The following is a 21,858-nucleotide window of genomic DNA, read 5'->3' as shown; positions in this document are numbered from 1 at the left end:
GAGAGCAGGCAAGAAGCTTGCAGGAGGAAAATCTCCATTTCAAACTGCAAATCCAGCAAGTCAGTCAATCACACCCTTTAAGTATTCATGGGTTTGCTCCATACTCAGGAAGCCTCCATAACACACTACCCCATCCAAGTCTTCCACAGCACAAGCTCCCTGGCTCCACCATACCATCTAGCCTGCTTTATCCCAGCATTCCACTCTGAGTCTCCCTAATGAGCACCAACACAAATCCCAGCAATACTCGTAGGATACATTTGGAGCAGCACACTGCTACATCTGCATAAAGCTTTCTAGGAACCAGAAATGGATTTTTTTTGCCTGATACAACCACCACCAAATCATTAAGAGATCCAGTCAGCAATCATAAAATCACAGAATGGTTTGGGTTGGAAGGGATCTTAAGGATCACCCAGTTCCAACCCCTGGGCAGGACTTCTTTCCTGCCCATGGTGGGACACCCTCCATAACCAGAACTTGGACATCAAAGCTTTTTCTATTTATCTGCGTTCCCCTGCAATGCAGATGCTGGGTTACCAGTGAGACCCATTCAACTTCTTTCACAAGTTCTCAACGAGATCACTTAAGGAATTACACCGTAGCAAGGCTGTGGAAGATGGATGTAACCACCCTGTCCTCCCAGCTTTTCTCTAAAACCTAACCCCCTCTGCCCAGCCTGATCACTGGAGAGCTCACAGGCCTGTTCACACCATGGTGTGCAGCACCGCCTGGAGAGACCAAGGAATAACTGATCCCAGAGGCAAGCTGGGTTCTGTGCATTTTGGTTGTGCTGGCACAGTATTACTATGAAGAAACGGATTCGTGCTCTGTCCTCATTTCCACCATCCTTAGTTATGTAATTGCACTGTGGTCCTGCTATTTCCTAATTCCAGGCAGAGCTCTCCAGAAATGACTATGGGACTTGAAGGGCATTCTGCAAGTTGCTACATTTCCCAAACTTCTGTGCCTCTAACACTACAGTGAGGATTGGGTTCCGAGCCTCCATCTTAGCCAAAGATATTTTGGATTTTCAAATGCCACGACAGCAGAAAGCTGATGAAGTGCTGAGACTTGTGCTGTGCTAGTAGCCTGGCCACTTTACAGAGGTACTGTTAAAAAAAGTTAAGTTGCTGCTTTCTTTTCTGAGTAAACTGTGATTTTGTCTAAATTTCTTGTGGTATGCATCAAGAAGGCCACTGCTGCAGAGTCCCACAGGCCAAAGCCCATCCATGGAAGCTGGAGACATGCAGAATGGGGACAACAAGCTGAGGGGCTTCTTTTTTTTTTTTTTTTAATTTCCTCTCTGCCTTTACTGTCTCAATGTATTTTACAGGATCAGTGATTCACAACTTTTCCAAAGGAGACCAGTCCTTACATGTGACATATAAAACATATGATGTTCTACAAATTCCAGGCAGAGTGAAGCTAAATTTGATCAGACGCTTTTGAAGTAGAGCAGAAGCTCTGTAAGATATCAGTGGACACATTGTAAGCATGCTCAGCAGAGGCACCAGTGGCTCTCAGACCTGTCACCACGCATTTGTGGAACATCATTCAGAGAGAGAAATTCAGTGGGATCCTGAGCACAAAGACTTTGCAAAGTCTAGACATACAGCTCCTGGGAAATGAGAGTCACCACGTACAGCCTAACCTGCAAACAGCTGCAGTGAGCTGTCAGCTCACAGCACACCACCTGGGCCTTGGGGCTCAGGCCAGGCTTCAAAAGGCAGAGCAGAGCACTCCAAATGGCAGAGCAGAGCATGAGAAGCATCAGGCAGCACCATGGGCTGCTCTAGTGCAGCTGCAATGCTGTGAGGGTTTTGAAAGCCCCAGTGCAGAAGGCAGAGTAGTGATGGTGACAGATGTACCGAAGGTAGACAGTGCAAGTCTAGAGCAGTGACTAGGTATAGGAGGAACATAAGACCTTTAGGCGCAGTGCAAGACTTGGGCAACCAGAGAGGATGAGAAGCCCTTTTTAGTGAAGACGGGAAGGCCAGGACACCAATCAGTCAAAAAAGGACAAACACTGGAGGACAAGTGCAACCCTATGCCTGGCCCCACCTGAGTTGCAGAAGCCTTGCTCTTATCAAGGGGGAGAGAAGGGACAGGTTCTACCATGTCCTCTCCCAAATAAGCTATTAAGAAGTGAAGGATTTCTCTTCTCTCAATCCCTAACTGCCTCCCCACACATCCCTCTCAACTTGGGGCCAGCCAAGTAAAGGAGATAATCCCTGAGACAACTCAGCACGAGGAGCTGTGTCAAATCCTTCCCACACCATATGCCAGATCTGCAGAAGAATATCCTCCCACCTCCAGCACAGCTACCATGGGAGCAAACACACAGGGAGAGGCTGCAAAGGGTTACGGACACAGATTGGTCTCCAGCTTAATGAAAATATGGGACGTTATTGACAGCAGGAGAGTGGGAAACCCTTGCTCTGTGATGATCTAGAAAACCTTGTAGCTGGAGTTGGACTGCAGCTGGCCGAGGTCACTCAGGTGCCAGTGGTCCAGTGTTGGGACGATCTTGGCCCCTATCTGCCCACGTACCATGCCATCAGCGAGGGGGAAGACATTCAGGGAGCTGGGACGTTCCTTCCTGCTAAACAGAAAAACAGAGAGAGAGGGGAAGACATCTGTTAGCCATGTACAAGGTTCTGACAGAAAACAAACACCACACTAGTGTATGTGAAATATTAGTTTCTAGAAATTTGATTGCACTCTCATGGGGCAGCTGTCTGAACTCCCAGCTCCCACACTTGATGTTGGCTGCCCAGTCCCATGGTGCTACTACTAGAGTCATACCTCCTCCTGGGGTGACTTTAAGAGGGAGGGGGTCAGTGACAATAGGCATGACTGACTGCTCCATCAATATAAGACATTTGGAGGAACACAAAAGTGCAGGGAACCACCAGTCAATTTAATTCTCAGTGTCTCTTCTGAGAAACAAAGGTACTGTGGGAAAACAAGCTGCTGCAAACAACTCTCACAACAAAAAAATAAAAGCTCCCATAGCTCCTAGAGATAGTGAGGAATGAGGCTTTAAAGAGTCATCTACATGGCACTTCTGTACATTCCACTCCAAATCTGGTGAGCTCCAACAACAGGAAACAGACAGGTTAGATCACTTCCCATTTTAAGCAAGGGAATACTTGTACTCTTTGATCCTCTCTCTATACCCATATTACACAACTGAAACTAAACAAAGGTATAAATAAATGCATCATGCATATTGCCAGGTGTCTCTAAGTGTATTCTATTCATCCTCTCCTTTCTGGCAATTGCAGATGACTCACTAGCTGCAGGTCTGATTCTGAACATAAAAGCTGGCATAGGTTTTGAGATCAAGTTTCAGTGGGAGAAAATCTAGAGCAAGCAGTGGAAGTAGAAAGGCTGCAGCAGCAGCTTGCTGAACCTGGCGACTGGTTTGGTGCCAGGGAAGCAGGTCTGCAGGGACAGAGCACACCTCCACTCTGGGAGTATCTCTAGTTGACTCCAGTGTCCCTGCAGAGCTGAACTAAGCTGATTCTCTGTGTGATGTGCACCCACACTGGGGCTCAGTGATGGTACTTCATCTAATCCTGCACGGGGCTTCCACTTATTTGTGGGGGGTGTGATGAAACCTGCCCTTCTGTACCCCTCTGTTAGGAACAGCAGATCCCCTCCCCAGCTTTCTGTAACGGCCATCAGCACAGGTGTGATGCCCAGGCTGGGAAACCAGCACAGACACCTCACCTATGATCATGGCAAACAACTGCCACAGGACCCATGGCTCCTGGGACACAGCAAACACACTAACACAGGGGATGGTACACCAGCCAGCTCCTTTAGGAAGGATGGAGGTGGAGTGTCCAGCAGAGGAGACAATGTTTGCCCAACCTTCCCACTCCCGGCACTGCCCAGCCACCACAGCATGCCGTGTCGCTGTGCCAGTGCCTATCTTGGATAGGAAAAAATATCTCCTGTGGCCTATCCTGGATAGGCAAAAAGGGGCAGAAAGGTGTTTCCAGCGTGGCCCAGCAAGCAGCTTTGGGATGCATTTTTCCTAAGAATCTGCATTAAAATCCTCTCCTGAAGACACCAGACTGATACGTGAAAGTTTCATACACAAACTCTCTTAGAAAGAAGCATGCAACCAGATTTTTGAGGAACGCCGCTCAGTGACACAACATCATTAACCTTCTCCCAAGTAACAGGACAGGAGGAAATGGCCTCAAGTTCCGCGAGGGGAGGTTCGGGTTGGATATTGAGGAAGAGTAGATAAGCATTGAAATGGCTGCCCAGGGCAGTAGTGGAGTCACCATCTCTGGAAGCACTCGAAAGGCATGTGGATGTGGCACTCAGCAATATGGTTTAGTGGGCATGAGGGTATTTAGGTGAAGGTTGGACTTGATGATCTTGGAGGCCTTTTCCAACTTTAATGATTCTATGAGTCTATGATCTTTCCACAGATTCAAACCTAGACTTCTATGTGATAAGCATTGTCAGTTTTCTTGTAGCCTTTCCTTTCCACTCAAAAGGCATCTTGATGCTTGTGCCTTTTAAATATTAGCAATCCCTGAAGGTTTAGTGAAAACATTCCACAGTTGTTTGTCTAAATCCCTATTTAGGACTGTAATCTGACAAATACACCTGTGCTCCTACCAGGTCATGATGCCAAAGGACATTTACCTCTGCCTGTCTTCTTATATCCCACTGCTATCATTCCAGCTCGAATGATAAAGTTTCTAACAGGTGGATTTCAAGTTTCTCAATAACATACCAAGCAAAGGCGTCCCCTTAGAGGAAATCTTTACCCCTGGGACTGATCCAAGCACCATAGAAAGTAGAGTCAGTTATGTGTAAGGGATTATAAAGGGATTCAAACCTAGAAATTAGAACTTTATGCCACAAAGACAGTAAATTCCTAGTTTTACAGTTAAATAAATAACTCGAGGGTCCCTAAGAGTCTACTACAAAAAATCTCTCTTTCTTAAGGAGGAAAAAAATTAGGCCTTTTTTTGAGCTGCTTTAATCGTTAGTTTCATATCTTTCCTCTTCTTCAGAGTAGAATGATAGTTTTAAGGGAGTCATGCCTCACAGGTATATGGAGCAGGAGAAAGTTTTCTGTAACTGCAGAACAGTCCTTGACAAACCAGTGGTGCAGCTAGAGTGACTATGCTGGAATGGCCTGACATAACTCACTGGCAGCACTGAGACATAAAAGCTGCCCCAAAGGCGTGCTGAAAGAGCCATTAAATTTCTCTTTAGGTAATCACTGTCAGATTTCTGCTGGGAACCCGCAGCTCATTTCTATGTTCACATGCAAACACACACATATTTATCACACAAGAAGATAGAGGAGCCACTGAACGGACAGGAAACGAGGACTTCACAGTCCTTGCTAAAGAGACAGAACTACAGAGTTTCCATAGCATCAGAAGTTGTAGGTTCTTCAGGAATGGATTTTAACACAGACTGATAAGAAATTTCCTTGTTGAGTTTCTTTGGAAACACCTTTCAGCCTCTTCTAAACCTCCCAAGAAAGGAGAAAGAGCAAACACCACAGCAGAGCTAACTCCAGTTTTGCAGTCCTGGGGTTGGCTACCAGGCTTCAAAGAAATTTAAAGTATTCTAAGGGCTGGTCTAAACTTTGAGTGCTGTAGTAGCCTTCATACACCCAATTCTTTCCAGTACTGAGGGAGTCTTAACACTTGGTTAGTTCCACCTTGAATTACAAGGTGAACAGCACACTCTACATTTTGCAGTAGCCAAAACCTGGGGTCAGGATGTTCTACAAGTAACATCCTAAAGTTTACAAAACATAACAAAACTACAGTTTGTTTGCCAGCATTCAAAGAGGAGAACTGTTCTCTTTGGAGGCTTCAGGCACAGCACTCCCTGCCCAGCACACAGCCAGAGGTGCCTTTGAAGAGGTACTGCTACTGACATACTTGTTCTGCCCCGCTCAGAAAACAGGTATGTCTTGTTCTCTAGAGTAAAATAAGGGAGAAAAAAATTCTTGGGACCCAAGGGAATGGCATGAAACTGTGTCAGGGGAGGGTTGGCTGGATATTAGGAATAGGTTCTTCCCCCAGAGGGTGGTTGGGCACTGAACAGGCTCTTCAGGGCAGTGGGCACGGCCTCAAGCCTGACAGCTCAAGCAGCATTTGGATAATGCTCTTAGGCACATGGTGGGATTGTTGGGGTGTCCTGTGCAGGGCAAAGAGTTGGATTTGATGATCCTTGTGGGTCCCTTCCAACTCAGGATATTCTACGACTCTATGAGTCTATGAATTTAAAATATTCTGAGATGTGAAGTGCAAATGTCCCATCCCAGACATCTGATCCTGTTTTGGGACTGAACTTATGTGTCTTCTACACTTGCATACACAAGGTTCTCCCTGCTGTGTTATCCCAGCCCTGCGGCTCCCTCCACCTCCCCTGAACCAGCAAGTCCAGCACAGGGGCCAGTATACACAGAGAGCAAACACATCAGTACAGTACATTCCAAGCATCACACCGTCACCACTCCACAGCAACCTCCAACACTTGGATTAATGAAATTCAGGTACAGCAATAGGATTTACCTTTTCCTCCAGGACTGACGATGACTGCAGTGACAAACATAACAGTCAAACAGCAGCAATCCCACAAAAAGCGAGACAAAAAGAACAACCATTAGAGAGCAAATGTCATGCGAACATGCATCCTACCACAGACACAGGGTACACATGCACTGCAACCCACACCACATGGAAGTGGGCACCAGACTCATTACTCCTCCTGGATGCCCATCAATACATACCACCCCCCCCAAACGCTGATGCACAAACTTCTCCCCAGTCCCATTTATTTTAAATAAATTCACTCAGATTTGCATCAGAGGCCATGAGAAATTATGCCTGTTCCCCCACCCAGTGCACCAAAATCCACAATCACTGGTGTTCCCCCCTCCAGCTGTGCAGTGACACTGAAACACACCCGTCACAGGTGCTTGTGCACAAGCGCAACAAATACAGAGCTACACCTGCACGCACGCACACAAACGGCGCAAAGCTGGAAATAAAGGACAAACTCCCATTTCCCACTTGTAGTTCCTACAGACTCAGTTCACAGCCCCACTGGAGGCTTTTCACAGACATACAGTGTTTCTCTCCAAGGACACTAGCAATATGCCACACTTAAAAGAGTAAAAGACTGACTTCTCTAATATGAAGAGGCAATTCTTGATGAAAATTTTGCCCTTCACCCCAGAGAATGGTAGTCTTGTAGATACAACCAGCAACTTTTCACTGTGCAGCTCTTTCATGGAATGGTAATATAAAAAGCTACAATTAATATCAGCTTATTTGAAAGTCAGGGAAGAAAAAGCTCATTAAAAATGGTTCGAAAATCCTTGTGGTTCTCTTCCAAGTCAGGATATTCTATGACTCTATGATTCAAGCTGGCGGGAGCACATAGGACCCACCCTTTAAAAGAGGGTTTGTTTTTGTCTGTGGTACTTTTAGATTTTACTGTATAAGCACTTCCACAGATATTCTTATTTCCAGAAGGTTAAGTGGGGAGGGAAACAAGCCTAACATGCTTATCCCATTCCAGTTGTAATACTAGGATCAGACCATGTTCTGGGAGCTAAGTGTGGACTTCCAGACTGCTAGAGGGAGAAGAGAAGGAAGAAAAATGGTCTGATAAGGGAGATTTTATGAACAGATGAACACCTACAAACTCCCGGTTCTTTTTACACCATGTCCTGTCTAGCTCTCTACACCCCTCATGCATGTCTCTTCTGTCTAGGAAAGCAGCCATTCAGCTATTTTTTTTTCTCAATTGATTCCTATATTTTAGACAATCCAATTCCAGTCAAAACCCAAACACTGCAGGGAGGGAGGAAAATCAATTTCTTGGACATAAGTAGGTTTATTGCATGACTGACAGAAAGCTTCGCCTGAAGGAACAAGGGGGAAAAAATCCTATAATGGCTAATGCATTTAATTGCTACAGTTTTGATGGCTGTCCCACATACAGAGACACACACACAAACACTTGACACCTCCATCCATTCTAAAGATAAACCTTTACATGCTACCTGAGAATACAAACGTGTTTTCCAGGGGCCCCATCAACAGCAGCATCATAAAGCCTCAGTTTCATAACACAATGTACAAAGCTCCTCGTCATCAAGCCTTAAAAAAAGTACCCACAACTCACCCAGAACCCATTAAAAAGAGCTTCTGCTACCACATCCCCGGGGAAAGGTCCTGCTCTGGTTTCTCTCTCAAACACACACACTCAGTGTGTAAGTTCCCAGGTGACACACGTTACATGGAGAGGTCGTGGTCCTACCTTCTCGGAGGGACACTGCCCTCAGTTTGGTTATTTCCCACAACTTGCTGCATCTTGGATCGCTCAATGTGTTCCACGTAGGTCTGGATCATCTGTGAGGGGAGAAAAATGCACGAGGCAAACAGAGAAGAAGGAAAGACTCGTTTTCTGCTTTTGTATAATTTTCTACAGCACTCATTTCCAATTTCCTGGGGTTTTTTGCATATTTCCTTGTCTTTCCTGTTGTCTTCTAAGCTGATGATACAAGCGATGATATAAGAATAATCTGATAGAAAATCTGACAGAAATTGTGGGGGAAATTACTTCAGCTGAATCTCATAACAGAAGATCTGTGAAAGAGCATATCCAAAACCAACATAAAGCATCTCCTGGAGGCTCACTGGTAGTGGGAGACGTGGCAGTGCGGCACTGTGCACAGCATCACAGAACAGCTGAGGCTGAGAAACCTCCTGGGGTCCATCAGGTCCAACCCCCTGCTAAAAAAGGGCCACCCTGAGCAGGCTGCCAGGACTGCATCCAGGTGCTTGTGAATATCTCCAAGGATGGAGACTCCAACACATCTCTGGACAACCTGTGCCAGTACTCATTGTCCTCACAGTAAAATATTTTTTCCTCGTGTTCAGAATGAGTTTTGTGTGTCATGGCTTTAGGTATAGACATGGCTTTAGGTATAGACAAAGAGTTTATTTATTCAGAAATAACGAGGTGACACTCTACCTCTGTGTGACGCTGATGCAGAGCATTGTACTCCTTCTTCATTTCTGATTCACGTTCCTCCAGTCGAGAAACTGCCAAGAGAGAATCCCAACCATCAGCTAACACACACCAGGCTCTCAAAATAAACTATTTGTTAAACAAAGACTATTTTGTTAGAAATTAGTTTATACCTACTGAATAAAACAAACAGAAACAGAATAATGCACGCTGTGGGACCTGGTGTTCATCACAAACTCAGCTCCTGGGTACCTGCACGTTCCCAACCCCAGCAATTCTGTGCAGTAAGTGCAATAAAACCACAGTTTTTCAGCAGTAGCCTGGTGCCCCGTAAGCGTCTTAGTTTGACAGCAATTTAAATTGTCCTCTGGGACTGGCACTTCTGGCTACTAGAGGAGCACGAGGACTGGACAAGACACCAAGGAATTCTGAGGGGAACTCCAGTCAACAAACCATGACTGCACATGTTAAGGAAGTATTTGTAAAAATAAACAAATAAACAAGCAAATAATTGTGATGGGTTTTATAAGAGGAAAAAAATGAAAGATTCTATTCAGAGAAAAGGAGAAACTGGAAAACAGGTTCCAAAGGCCCAAATCTTGCACCTGGAGAGACTGAGCCTGCCCCACAAAAGAAAAGCAATGCAGTCTCGACTGAATAAGTGTGGATACATCCCATCCTTTAGAAGGCTCAGAAGTAAGGGATAACCAGACATTTCAGGCTTTGTGTAAATTACATTAGTAGTCTGGCCAGTCTTCGCAAACGAAGATTTGGGAAAGGTCATTAACCCTTCGAGCCTGCGCAGTGGGTTTTTTAGGTGAGACACAGTGTGCGCTGAACTGAGCCCACCCTTTAATCCTGAAGTTCATCTGCCGGGGCCGAGCGAGCTCGGACGGTGGCAGTGAGGTCCTCAGGATGTAGGTTTGTTTAGAGTGACCTTCTCTTAGATGGATGGCCTTACAGGGCTGACGAGCTCCATCTGCCCGGAGGGGTTCCCTGACCGGGAATCGAACCTGGGCCGCAGCGGTGAGAGCACCACATCCTAACCACCAGACCACCAGGGGGCCCCCGTAAATTACATTAAACCAAAGAAAAAGTATGAAAATTATTTTTAAAGTAGCACTGTATGTGTGTGGAAGGCAATGTGTACAATGTTGTCTGGTGTACACCTTTGCTTACTCTGGTCTGCATAGTTTTTGGTCTTCAGCTCCAACTGTCGAGTCTGAAATTCAAGGTGTTCCACTTGGATTTGTAGTTCTTTCTTCTCCTGTTCCAGTGCATCTTCAAACTCTATGAACTTCTGCACAGGGAAAAAGCAGATAAGGAGGCACAGATGAGGATTACATGTAAAATGGGTTTGCCCTATACGACTTTCCCTTTCTTCACAAAAAATGAAATCTGGGAGAATATAAATAAGACAATAGGAAATAAGACTTTTTAAGTACTGTAATGAGCACAACAGCATTTTATCAAGCCAAAGAGTCTATTTTGTATGAGAAAGTATTGTTATCTTTAATGCATAATTAATATCTAAACTATCATCTTCAGCAACATTGGTCTTCCTGCACAGAACACTGGGCTGAAGGAATGATTTTACAGATATACTCATTTCACGGTGAAAACGCAACAGGAAAATACCTCATTTCAGGGTGTTCTTTCTGTAAACTGTCACTTCTGACCCGGGAGCTTTAGTCACTCCCTGCCACAGGCACCAGCACCCAGAGCAGAGTAAAACACATGAAACATTCCATCCAGCTCTACTGCAGTCAACAGGTATTACACAACTCTTGACAGGAGCTGGAGCCACAGGTGCTTTCATGAAATATTTAAACTAAGAAGTGTCCCTGGGAAGTGAATGCATCTCCATATCTCTGCATATACATGGACTAGCCTGATTCTTGTATGATACGTGGTCACCACGGCTTTTCTGCACAAAACACCAACACAGTCCTGACACATAATCCATGCTTCTAGGTTCAGAAACGGAGCTGCTTCTAGCACCACCCCTGACACAGACTGGTGGGAAATTGCCTAAGGCTCAGAGAACATGTGCTCTACTAAGCACACACATCCTCTTCCCAGCAAACCAAGCCTGAACATGGTACCACCAGGCATACAAGGACACCAGAGCTATACCACCACCCACAGAACAAGTCCTGGTCGGGCCTTACAAAAACAGAAATTAGAGTCTTGTTACATTACTCCTGAATAGTTCCACCCAAAAAAGCCCGAAGTACAGCATCATCTGTACCAACCAGTCCAGTAATTAGAACACCAACCCATCAGCTGAGTGGCAGGAGCACGGTTGAGGCCAGGGGTAGCCCTGGATCCAGAGCTGCTGAGGACGAGAGGGAGCAGGAAGTAAAGCCAAGAGGACTTTAATCCACCTTTAAGATGTTTATGGACCAAGAGGAGCCCGCAGGACGTAACTAGGGGCTGCAAGGAGCTCACGAGGTTCTGCTCCTGGCCCTGCCTCTCTCCCTCTCCATCTATTTGCCATATCCTCCTTAGGTCCAGCTCCAACAGATTCAACAGCTGGTTAAAATCATGGATACTGGGGAGGAAAATCCCTCTCTCCCCTCCTCTGTCCTCTGCATGGGGGAAGTGTTCTCTCCACAAACATCGCTGCTCAGAAGGGCATGGAAATTTCAATTTAAAAAAGTAAAGCCTTGTTGTACTCCAAAAGAGACAGAATCTGGTGAGAATCCTTTTTGGCAAAGATTCCCAGGGAAACAAACACATTTAAATGCACAGTAAGATTATTTTTTTAAATTCTGCACATGAACGAATCTGCACAGTATCTGGTTGCACTCTCAGGATAAACCCCATGCATATTCCCTATTGCTTTTACTGGAATTATTAGCAGGGACGCTGGAGTCGTCATTATGAACTGGATCCTCTCCCTGTGGATGACTGAAAGCCACATCACTTATTATTCCTGCAGACTTTTAAAACTGCTCAGTAAATTCCTGGGAGCGGTGACTCAGTTTGCATTCCTACATACCTGTATTTATAGAAACAATCAAACACACTTTAGCCATGTCTCATTTCCCTGCACTTGGTGTTCCACAATGCTTTTAATCTCTAACCGGGCTTTTAACTTTATTCTCCTTCCTCCCCAAATGTATTGTAATACGGGTTTGGTTTTTTCCCCAGCTATGGTTGTTTTGCACAGTATTTTTTATAAATACCAGCAATACCAATACCCTTCTTCCCCTATAAAGGAGTCATCTCAGAGGTTAAACATTTACTTTTTAATTAAATTTTAAGACCATACAAGGGTTTAGATTTTTAAGTAAGTGGTTTTTTCCTCAGATGTCAATTAAACATTGAAATCCCTTAGTCACTTACCCAGTAACCTGTTTTATGGATTTTGAGAGATTTATAAAGCAACATGCTTGTAAATTTGCAAATTGATTATTGAAACTTTTTCCAGAGCAACAATATAATATCATAATGAGTAAAAAAGGAAAAGAAATCCTAATGGACACAGTGACACTGAGCAACAGAGCTGAGAAGCAGCAGTTTCACTTGCTCCATTTGGAGCCTGATGGAAGCTATCCCAACAAAGAGCCTTTTCCTAGTATAATCTCCATCTCCTTGCGGGTTTTTGCAGGAATCACTCTCTGCTAAAGCTCTATTGACGAACCCTTTTCATTACAGGCAAGGGTTAAATCCCCATCCTATCACAGCAGCTCAGCTTTCACCACCCTCCTGCTCCTGTTTCTCCAGCCAGGAGCATGCATCCCAGCCAGGTAGGAATGAGGGGTTTAGCAGCAATAAAAATGAAAGGACGTTAAGAAAAACATTCACAGATTTCTTAACAGTAAATTAGAAAGTAAAAGAAGGTACAAGCCCAATTTTATTCCCATTATGTAGGTCACCTTTAATAGGATTCCCGGATTTGCTACTGCTGTTTTGGCTTAATTCAGAGAAAACTGATTGAAAGATTAAGTGTTCTACAAATGTGGCTCAGTCTTCTTCCTCAGACTTGTCTATTTTGCAACCTAAAAGTAATCAAAGAAACATAAAACTAGAAATCAATTAAACACTTGAAAAGAAAGAGACACAGAGACAGTGACATTAAAAATTAATATTGCCCTAAGTGTTTGGAGGGCAGAGCAGCATTTTGGATAAAAACGCTGCAGAACAGCCCACTTGGTGCTGAGGAGATCGAATGCATTTGTGTGCACAGGCCTGAGGGCTCTGCAGCACCTTGTACCTGCTCCCCCCATCAGGGCCCATCTCACCTGAGCTTCTCCCTGCACATCACAAACTCTGAGAGCTGGAAAAGTCCCAAATCCAGAGTGAAGTTACCAGCCACAGCAGTGGGATAAGAAGGAGAGGATTCCTGACAGGGCTGTGCCCGAGGAAGATGTTCCTGACAGAGCTATCACTGTCACTGCTGCTCATCCTTCTTGGCACCAGGGCATCCAGGCAGGCTTTATTCCCTGCAGCAGACATTCCGTACAGCATCCAGGGAAAGACCACTCTAGCCACTAGAAGCAGCAGAGATTGAACTGACTTTACTCAGAGGTGAGCACAGCCACAAGCACAACTAAGCAATGTCAGAAGTTTGGGGAAAGAAGGCACTTGAGGTTCATGTGAGTTACTCTTGCGAGTAGCAGCCTCCGGAGACAGACAGCAGAGGCAGTGCTTCATGCCCTGCATGATGCTGTGTCACAGGCCTCAAGCTGTGGCTCCTGGCCCACATCACGGGGCTGCAGGTGGCCCAGATGAGCAGCCAGGCTGGCTCCAGCCTCCCTCCTGCCCAAACTCAACCCACCAGGTGTATCCCCAGCACATGGCAAACCCCCTGCCACATGGGGCTCTCTGCACCAAACCTCACCTTCCCATGGTGCTGGAAATTCATTACAGGGCAGGAGAAACAGAGAAAACAAACTGAATAAAGTGTTTTAATTTTTTTTAACTTTTTTTGATTAACCAGGCTCCCAGAGGCAGTCATACTGCCAAGCACATGTTATTGAGTGAATGCAACTCCGTAAATAAACACCCATAGGCATTTCACTTTTTCTGTTTCTTTCAGAGGTGGGATACAATCCTGGCCCTGATCAAGCTGTGGGAATTTCTCAGGAACTTGAAGAGGAATCCAGCTATCACCCCAAACCTTTAAACTTCCTAAAAATAACCAGGCGGAGGGGACACTAACTTGGAAGTCTCCTTCCGATTAGAACATTTTCTAGCTGTAATATGTACAAAAAGCACTAAACTCAAACAAAAGAGAAAAAGAATCCCTCTGGTTTACTCTTGCTTATTGTGTTTTTCATCTGTCTGTGCCCCAACAACCTGACCTAAATGCTGCACAGATGTTTGATGCACAAATATGAAGTTCTGTAGGTGCTTACTCACACTTGCTAATCAGCAAAGAATATTCACAGGAATCAAATCCACACTTCTGGCCTCAGAATAGTAAAATTCCAATAACTTCTGAAAGTAGACACTGCAGATACACTCTTGCTTCATTATAAACATAAATATATTTAACAGGAGCATAGAATCACAGAATGGTTTGGGTTGGAAGGAACCTTAAAGCTCATCTCATTCCACCCCCTGCCATGGGCAGGAACACCTTCCACTAGACCAGGTTGCTCTAAGCCCTGTCCAACCTGGCCTTGGACACTTCCAGGGATGGGGCAGCCACAGCTTCTCTGGGCAACCTGCGCCAGGGCCTCACCACCCTCACAGGGAAGAATTTCTTCCCAATATTCAATCTAATCCTGCTCTCTGTCAGTATGAAGTCAAGTAGGGGGAAAAAAAACCCAAAGAAACAATCAAACAGCACAGCCTTATGGTCTTTTAAAATACATTTTAAAATAACCAAATACACTATCCACAAAGCATTGTGACACAATCTCAATGCCCAGTTTTAAAACTGCATTGCAAATTTGCGGACTGCATTCTTTCACTTTAGTGCTGCCAAGAGGCAAGAAAAAAATCTGGTGCTGGTTAAGCATCCCAGGTTGAGCCTGCTGCTGCAGTTGCCCTTGATTTCATTGGTTTCTCATTCCCAGGGCCAGGTACTGCAACTGGTTTTCCCTGATGGTTTCACTGCATGGAGCTCAGCTCAGACTCTCAGTTCAGGGACTCACAGCTCCCAGCTCCAACTGGATGGAGATGCAGTAAAGACATTTAGAAAACAGAAATAAAATGAACCAGAGAATTCCACTGATGGTTAAGAAAAGGTACTTTTTTTGCTTTCAGTGGGTGCACTGGAAGCAGAAACAGCCCCCACTCGCAGGAGTTCTCAAGGTTGACCACAGTGTTAATACTTTTACTATTTTTTCTCTTTTTTTTTCCAGAGCCTCGACTCTTAATTTCAAAGAATAATTTCTGAATATGAACAATGAAACAGCTAATCACCTCAGTCATCTAAGAGAACTGGAGTGTTAAACAGCTATATATAAAAATAAGTCACATGCATTTTTTTCTGCTAGGCTCTATCCCCAGATTTCAAGCAGGGTCACTGGTCTGTAATAACCCAGGATTATGGCAAACAACAATGGCTAATACACTACATTTTACAGGGAAAATATCTAGCATAAAATCATCTTAAGGCTAAAGAAGGACTATTCCTCTGAAGAGCAGTGGTACAATGCAGATTGCTTGGTTTTCTGCTTTTCTGCCTCCTGCGAAGGAAGAAAATGGCTAAAAATAGTATCATATCATCAGAAATCATCACATCACATCAGTGAGGAATCAAGCAGAGACGCACAGAGATGCAGAAATCTCATTACGTGGCCTTAATTTGTGGTGGCTGGCAGTGTGTGCAGCAGGGGCACAGTGAAGGGAGCACGGGGGTTCAGCTCAGACCCGACCCTCAGGCCTTTGCGGGGTTGTGGGTGAAAGCTGAGCTCTGGTTTCCTCCTCTCAGCACGGGAAGCAGGGAGAGGGAGTGAATTCTGTTCCTCGCCTTCACTCAGGTGAGGCCCCACCTGCAGAGCTGTCTCCAGATATGGGGTCCTCAGCACAAGGACGTGGAGCTGCTGGAGAGATTCCAGAGGAGGCCATGAAGATGCTCCGTGGGTTGGAGTCCCTCTGCTCTGGAGACAGGCTGAGAGAGCTGGGGGTGTTCAGCCTGGAGAAGAGAAGGCTCCCAGGAGACCTTAGAGCCCCTTCCAGTACCTAAAGGAGCTCCAGGAGAGCTGGAGAGGGACTTTGGACAAGGGCCTGGAGGGACAGGTCAAGGGGGAATGGCTTCCCACAGCCAGAAGGCAGGGTTAGATGGATATCAGGAAGGGATTGTTGGCTGTGAGGGTGGTGAGGCCCTGGCACAGGTTGCCCAGAGAAACTGTGGCTGCCCCATCCCTGGAAATGTCCAAGGTCACCTTGGATGGGGCTTGGATTCACCTGGTCTAGTGGAAGGTGTCCCTGCCCACGGCAGGGGTGTTAGAAAGAGATGAGCGTTAAGGGCCCTTCCAACCCAAACTACTATGTGATTGTATGTTCAGCTTTTTATCCTTATAGGCATTTATATAAAGTCATTTATTTAGCAAAGCTGAAGTAGAAGATTAAGAAATTGACTTGTCTACCTTACACCAATGTTACCTTGACTTCATTGCATGAAAACATTCCCAGTTTCTATCAAGAAGAGAGGTAGAACATACATATTTAGTGTGTCCCTTGGGAAAACACTGACTTTACAAATATTTAAAGCTGCTCTCCCTCGCTGGTCGCAACAGCTGAAGTGGACCCTCGCACAAACAGGAAAACATGGCCATCAGCCCCCCACAGTAATAAAAAACATGCCTACATTTCCATCCTACTGTACCTAACATGACATGAATTTCAGAAACATTTTGGCTCCCTGAGAACAGTGGCACATACAGGTACAAAGAGGCTCCCTGCATTTCACCTGATCATCACTCATCTTGCTCCTCAGTGCCTCGAGGTTACAGACCCATGCAATGCCAACCTTTCTCCTGGAAGGCCCTTGCCTTCAGCAGACCCTGCTCCAGGAGATCCGTAGCCATGGCACCTGTAGAGCGAACCCCTGATTCTGCTGCCACAAGAAAACACACCATCAGTAAGTGTAAATTCTGATAACAAACTGTATCTTCTCCATCTCCGAAGGATTTCAGTTACAGCAAACAGAAGAGGCTCTCAAGCATTAGTGTTACAGGACACAGCTCAAAAGGCCAAACTCTCACCCTCCCGCACTGCACTGGCAAAGAGGCCACAAGCTGAACAGAAGGTCACTGCAGCTGTGACATGAAGAACCAACAATTTAAAACCCCAACTAGACCACACTTACTAAAACTCACAGGTAATTGATTCACCAACTCAAATTTCATATTTGTTCAAAACCTTACTCTGCACTTATCATAAATCTCAGCAAATTCCAGTTGTGCTCTCCAATGTCCCTTGCTCTGCTCTGTGTGTTCTCTAATGTCTCTGGTTCTGCTCCTTGGGGGTTCCTCATTTTGGGTGTATTTGGCCATTATGCCACCACAGCTGTGGCAGCTGTGATATAAAAACACTTATGATATGTAACCTTAAATCACATGAAGACACACATAAACAAGCATTTCATATGGGAAAATAACTACCAGCCTTCCTTGGCTGAGGTCTCTGCCCTCAAATAAAGCTGACAGTGAACTAGGCCATTTATTAGCACAATGGCCAAAACACTGTAGAAGAGAACATATTATAATGTCATTTTAACTGTATTTTTAACTTAGTTTTTAGAATTCATTAGCCCAGAAGGACTCACAGTACACAGTTTCATGATGGAAAGATGCTCTGTGTCCTGTATTGGAATCCTAAGCTATCTTCAAAGATAAATGCACTCCTGAAGAAACATTCCAATCTCCACAGAAGCATACAACCTTCTAGTGAAGTAACATTTCCTTTATATCTGCAAAGCTTGGGGATAAAAGATTTCTGTTCCTGCTGCTAACTTCAGGAAGTCAAAGTGACGTCTCTTATCTGCTAAATACTCAACAGTCATAGATGGGACTTTCAGTGTCTTTTGTGAACTAAATGTCTTTTTTGTCAATGTATGCAAAGATTACAATCTCCCATATTCCTGTTCCAAAGGATCTGAGCCTTCTCCAAAGAAGGATCGCTTCTCTCTTACAGTGCTCTCCATGAAGTTGGTCTGGCCCTCCAGCACAGTCAGGAGAGACAGAGGGACCCTCCCATACCCTGGACCCTGCTCCAGCTCTGCCCCAGACCATGTTTGCCTGTCCAGAAGCTGCCATCTCCCAGTGGGACTGATGACAAGGTTAACTGGGACAGCAGATGCAGGGAAGGAAAGGGGTGCACAAAGAAGGGACGGGGCGGCCAGCAGAGCAGTTGGCCTTGAGAACAGCCTTGTCCCTATTTCCATCAGAATGGCCTGATGGAAAGGAGGTGTGACTGAAGTCATGCAGATGACACTAGACCGGGAGGTGCCACTAAAGAGAACAAACTATCGTAGGGAAAAACTGGATGATGCTGGAGACCAGAGCAATGTTGGCCTGAACAGCACTTGAGGGCACAGGCATGCACATGGGAATAGCCAGTTCTGCTGTGAGGAGGAGGGTGGAGAAGAAGAAGCTGATGACAGAACCATCAGTTAATCAGTCCCACAGTGATGTGTTCTGGGCCAGACGCAACTGCAGCTGAGGAGGGCACGGAGGAGACGGACATGCTGCCGCCTCCGCCACTCCGTGTCATACTGACAGCACTGGACTGTGCTAGGGAAGGTGACAGCCCTCACATAAACCTCATTACTAGCGCTTTGAAAAAGGCCATGTGACACTGGGACACCCACGGAGAGCATTCATAGCTCACACATATGCGAGATGTCCCTGGAAAATAATCACCTGTTATTCGTCCTGCCTCTCAGAGAGGATCAGTCCAAGCACCAGATACGGCTAAGGGTCACTCAAGGAAAGGGGGATGAGGGAATCTGTAAAACAAGACTGGGCTGGCCAGGTGACACATGGGTCATACCAGCATACCTCCATACCAGCAGGACACGTGGCACAGTCCAGCAAACCTGCCTTCTTTGGCAAGGGAACAGAGCTTGGCTCCAACACACAGCAAGCAGAGATCAGACAGAACAGGACCAGCTCCCATTAACACAACAAAGAAATAAATATTTGATAGGGTAAAACTCACTAATCATAAGGGACAGTGCCAGTACAAGAACAAGCCAGGGAAACCAGGTCATGAATTAAAACCCAACAAACAACCCCATTGCAATTTAGAGGAAGGAAGAAGTAGAGGCAGGAGATTCAACTAATGGTTTTAAGCCAAAGCTTGATATATTTATGAAACACATTATGTAACTCAAGTGCCTGCAATACCCGGGGACTGGACATGCTGACTCAGGAAGTCCCTTCCAGTGCTACTGCCCTGAGTTTTTAAGGAAGAGTGGGTGTTCCTGAGAATGCTGGAAGCAAATCACCTACAGATTTGGTGCAAAAATTACCATGCAGTAAGAAGTCCACAGGGTTCAAGTCTGGAGTAACTCAAACCAAGACAGTGCCCAGTGGTGTAGCTATACCAGCTCTAGTTACCTACATTTTTAATACTAATATCACCTTAATATGTGTGTATAAACATAGTTTATACCATTCAGTGTTAATAGGTTGAGTGGATGCTGGACACCCATCACGTCATGACCTTGCATCATCACCATGTGTGACCTCCTGCTTCACACACTGCTTCCACAGGAGGCTGTAGTATGTAAGCTGGGCACTTGGACAGAGACATTCCCAGTAAAATTACCTGGTAAGTACTAGTTTAAGATAAGTTTCCTTATATCAAGAGCATAGATGCTAATTTTCCCTCTAATCACAGAGATCATCATACCCCAAATGCAGCAAGTGCAGAGCATCCAACAATCAGTGTCCAAATTTTGCCCTCCTTGTTCTTAATTTCTTCCTAAATATTTTCTATATTTTTTCACGTACGATATTGCACTATTGAAGTCACTACTGAAGTTTTCTGCCTCCTGCACAGCTTTGCACAAGCCTCCACTCAGGGAGATAAGACACCGATGCACTGGTTTTAAATGTTCAGCAGAGACAGAGCATTGATAACAACAGATAGTGAAACAAATATTAATGGAATAAACATTGTAAAAGGGAAGAAAGTCAAAATTACTCAAGCTGGTAGTGTAAGCTGTCTTCATCTGTGAGGGCTAAAATACATTTGTACATATTTTTGCATCTGGCATTATGGTGTAAATTATGTGGTGATTTTGATTGAACTCGGACTACCCACCACAAAAGCCACACAGCTGAAGGGATGGTAAGGGAAGCAACCAGGGTGGGGGCACAAAGGTGGGGCTAGTGAAATATGGGCAGTGGTTCAAACAAGTGGAATTTACAAAGATGCTGCAGTTGCATTTAATGCTGCTACAAAAGGTGGCTGTGATGAAAAATTGCGTTAAACCACAAAACTATCCTGAGAGGTGTTTAAGTCATTTTTTTACAGATTCAAAAGTTTGTAACAAAGTGAGCAGGAGATCTGTCAACCACCACATGCAAGTGAGCAGCAGAGCAGCCACGGAGACTTCAACAGAAGGGAAGTAGGCTGGTGGGAGGGCAAGGCCCCAGAATGGGGGAACAGCTCCCCAGTGAAGCCACAGTCACTGAGGAAGGAATGAGGACAACAGTCATCACCTGATGGATAACCCCAGCTCCTGCCCAGGAGCAGTGTGGTAGCCCATGGAGATGGTGGAGTCACCATCCCTGGAGATGTTCAGGAACTGACTAGACAAGGCACTTAATGCCATGGTCTAGGTGACAAGGTGGTGATAGGTCAAAGGTTGGACTTGGATCTTGAAGGTCTTTTCCAACCCAAATGATTCTGTGATGCCCCTGGAGCTGCTGAAACACTGTGCTGGGAAGCCCCTCCAAAGTAAAATTCTCCAGTTTCACTAGTAAATAGAGATTTCTGGTTTAGTTCAACCAAAACATATATTTGCATTCTTTTCCAAAGCTATCATTGATTGGTGAAAGAAAGAGGTAAAATGAAATGAAATGGTGAAATGAAACCTCTTCCCATCATGGGGAAGGGAAGGTACTTCTCCATGACCAAGTTCTTCTAAATGTGTGGTACATCACATTGTACACTCCTCCCACACATGCTGTTCACAAATGCATTGCCAATGAGCTCTTTCAGTCTTTCTTCTAGCACAGAATCCCAAATCCAAACAGGGGAAAAAGCCTCTGGGCCATACACTTTGAAAATATCCAACCATTAAAAGATCAGTAAATTTTCCTATTTTAAATCAGGACTTACAATTACCATGTACAATTATCTTTCGGGAGCAACCTGGCACGTGTTCAACAGAAAAACCTTTCCACAAAAACCAGCAGGCGGAAGGGCAGGTAGCCCTCTTCTGATGCTTCTCCTCTTGAGGGGGACAAGCAGGTTTGCTCTGGCACTAAGTAGTAACTTGTGTTCATGCCACCAAGTGGCTGAGGGTGGGAGGGTCAAGGCCCAGGTAGAACAGGAAAGAAAAATAAGAGCCTGAAACTGTTTTTGTCAGACTCAGTTCAGCACCACATTCTGCCTTGAGCAGGTCCCTTCCAACTAGGGAGAAAAGGTAGACAATAGCAGCTGTCCATGACCATGGAGACCATGTCACAATCCAGGTCAGGAGCAAAAGGTCCAGTGCATCCCACTGAATCCTGAACTAAAGCCATTTGTCCTGCTAGGCAAGACACAGCTTCACGGATATCATTCCAGACACCTTGCCACCCAACAGCCTTGCGAGGTGAACTGCAGACCCGATGCATCCCTTTGGAAAGCTGACCACCTCCTTGAAGAGAAGGCGGCATGTTCTACCACAAAATA

At 45.3% G+C, this 21,858-nt stretch overlaps 1 protein-coding gene across 32 annotated transcripts in view; it reads right to left on the bottom strand.

The window, feature by feature from the left end:
- Window positions 1-21,858, bottom strand: part of MAPK8IP3 (mitogen-activated protein kinase 8 interacting protein 3) — a 91,403-nt gene that overhangs the window by 41,321 nt on the left and 28,224 nt on the right. For 16 of the 32 annotated variants that reach the window (XM_051769558.1, XM_051769700.1, XM_051769634.1 and 13 more), the window contains 5 exons: window positions 10,222-10,342; window positions 9,046-9,116; window positions 8,329-8,420; window positions 6,573-6,596; window positions 2,461-2,605 (listed from right to left, as the gene is read on the bottom strand). In XM_051769558.1, the coding sequence (XP_051625518.1) occupies window positions 2,461-2,605; window positions 6,573-6,596; window positions 8,329-8,420; window positions 9,046-9,087 (303 nt within the window). In that variant the 5' untranslated portion in view covers window positions 9,088-9,116; window positions 10,222-10,342. The remainder of the gene's footprint in view (window positions 1-2,460; window positions 2,606-6,572; window positions 6,597-8,328; window positions 8,421-9,045; window positions 9,117-10,221; window positions 10,343-21,858) is intronic. The other 16 variants (XM_051768254.1, XM_051768715.1, XM_051770236.1 and 13 more) reach the window with 7 other exon arrangements.

This window comes from Manacus candei, unplaced genomic scaffold, assembly GCF_025592945.1.
Source record: "Manacus candei isolate 608988 ecotype Guabito, Panama unplaced genomic scaffold, ASM2559294v1 h1tg000002l, whole genome shotgun sequence".
Taxonomy (NCBI): domain Eukaryota; kingdom Metazoa; phylum Chordata; class Aves; order Passeriformes; family Pipridae; genus Manacus; species Manacus candei.
This window is presented reverse-complemented; position numbering and strand designations above follow the sequence as displayed.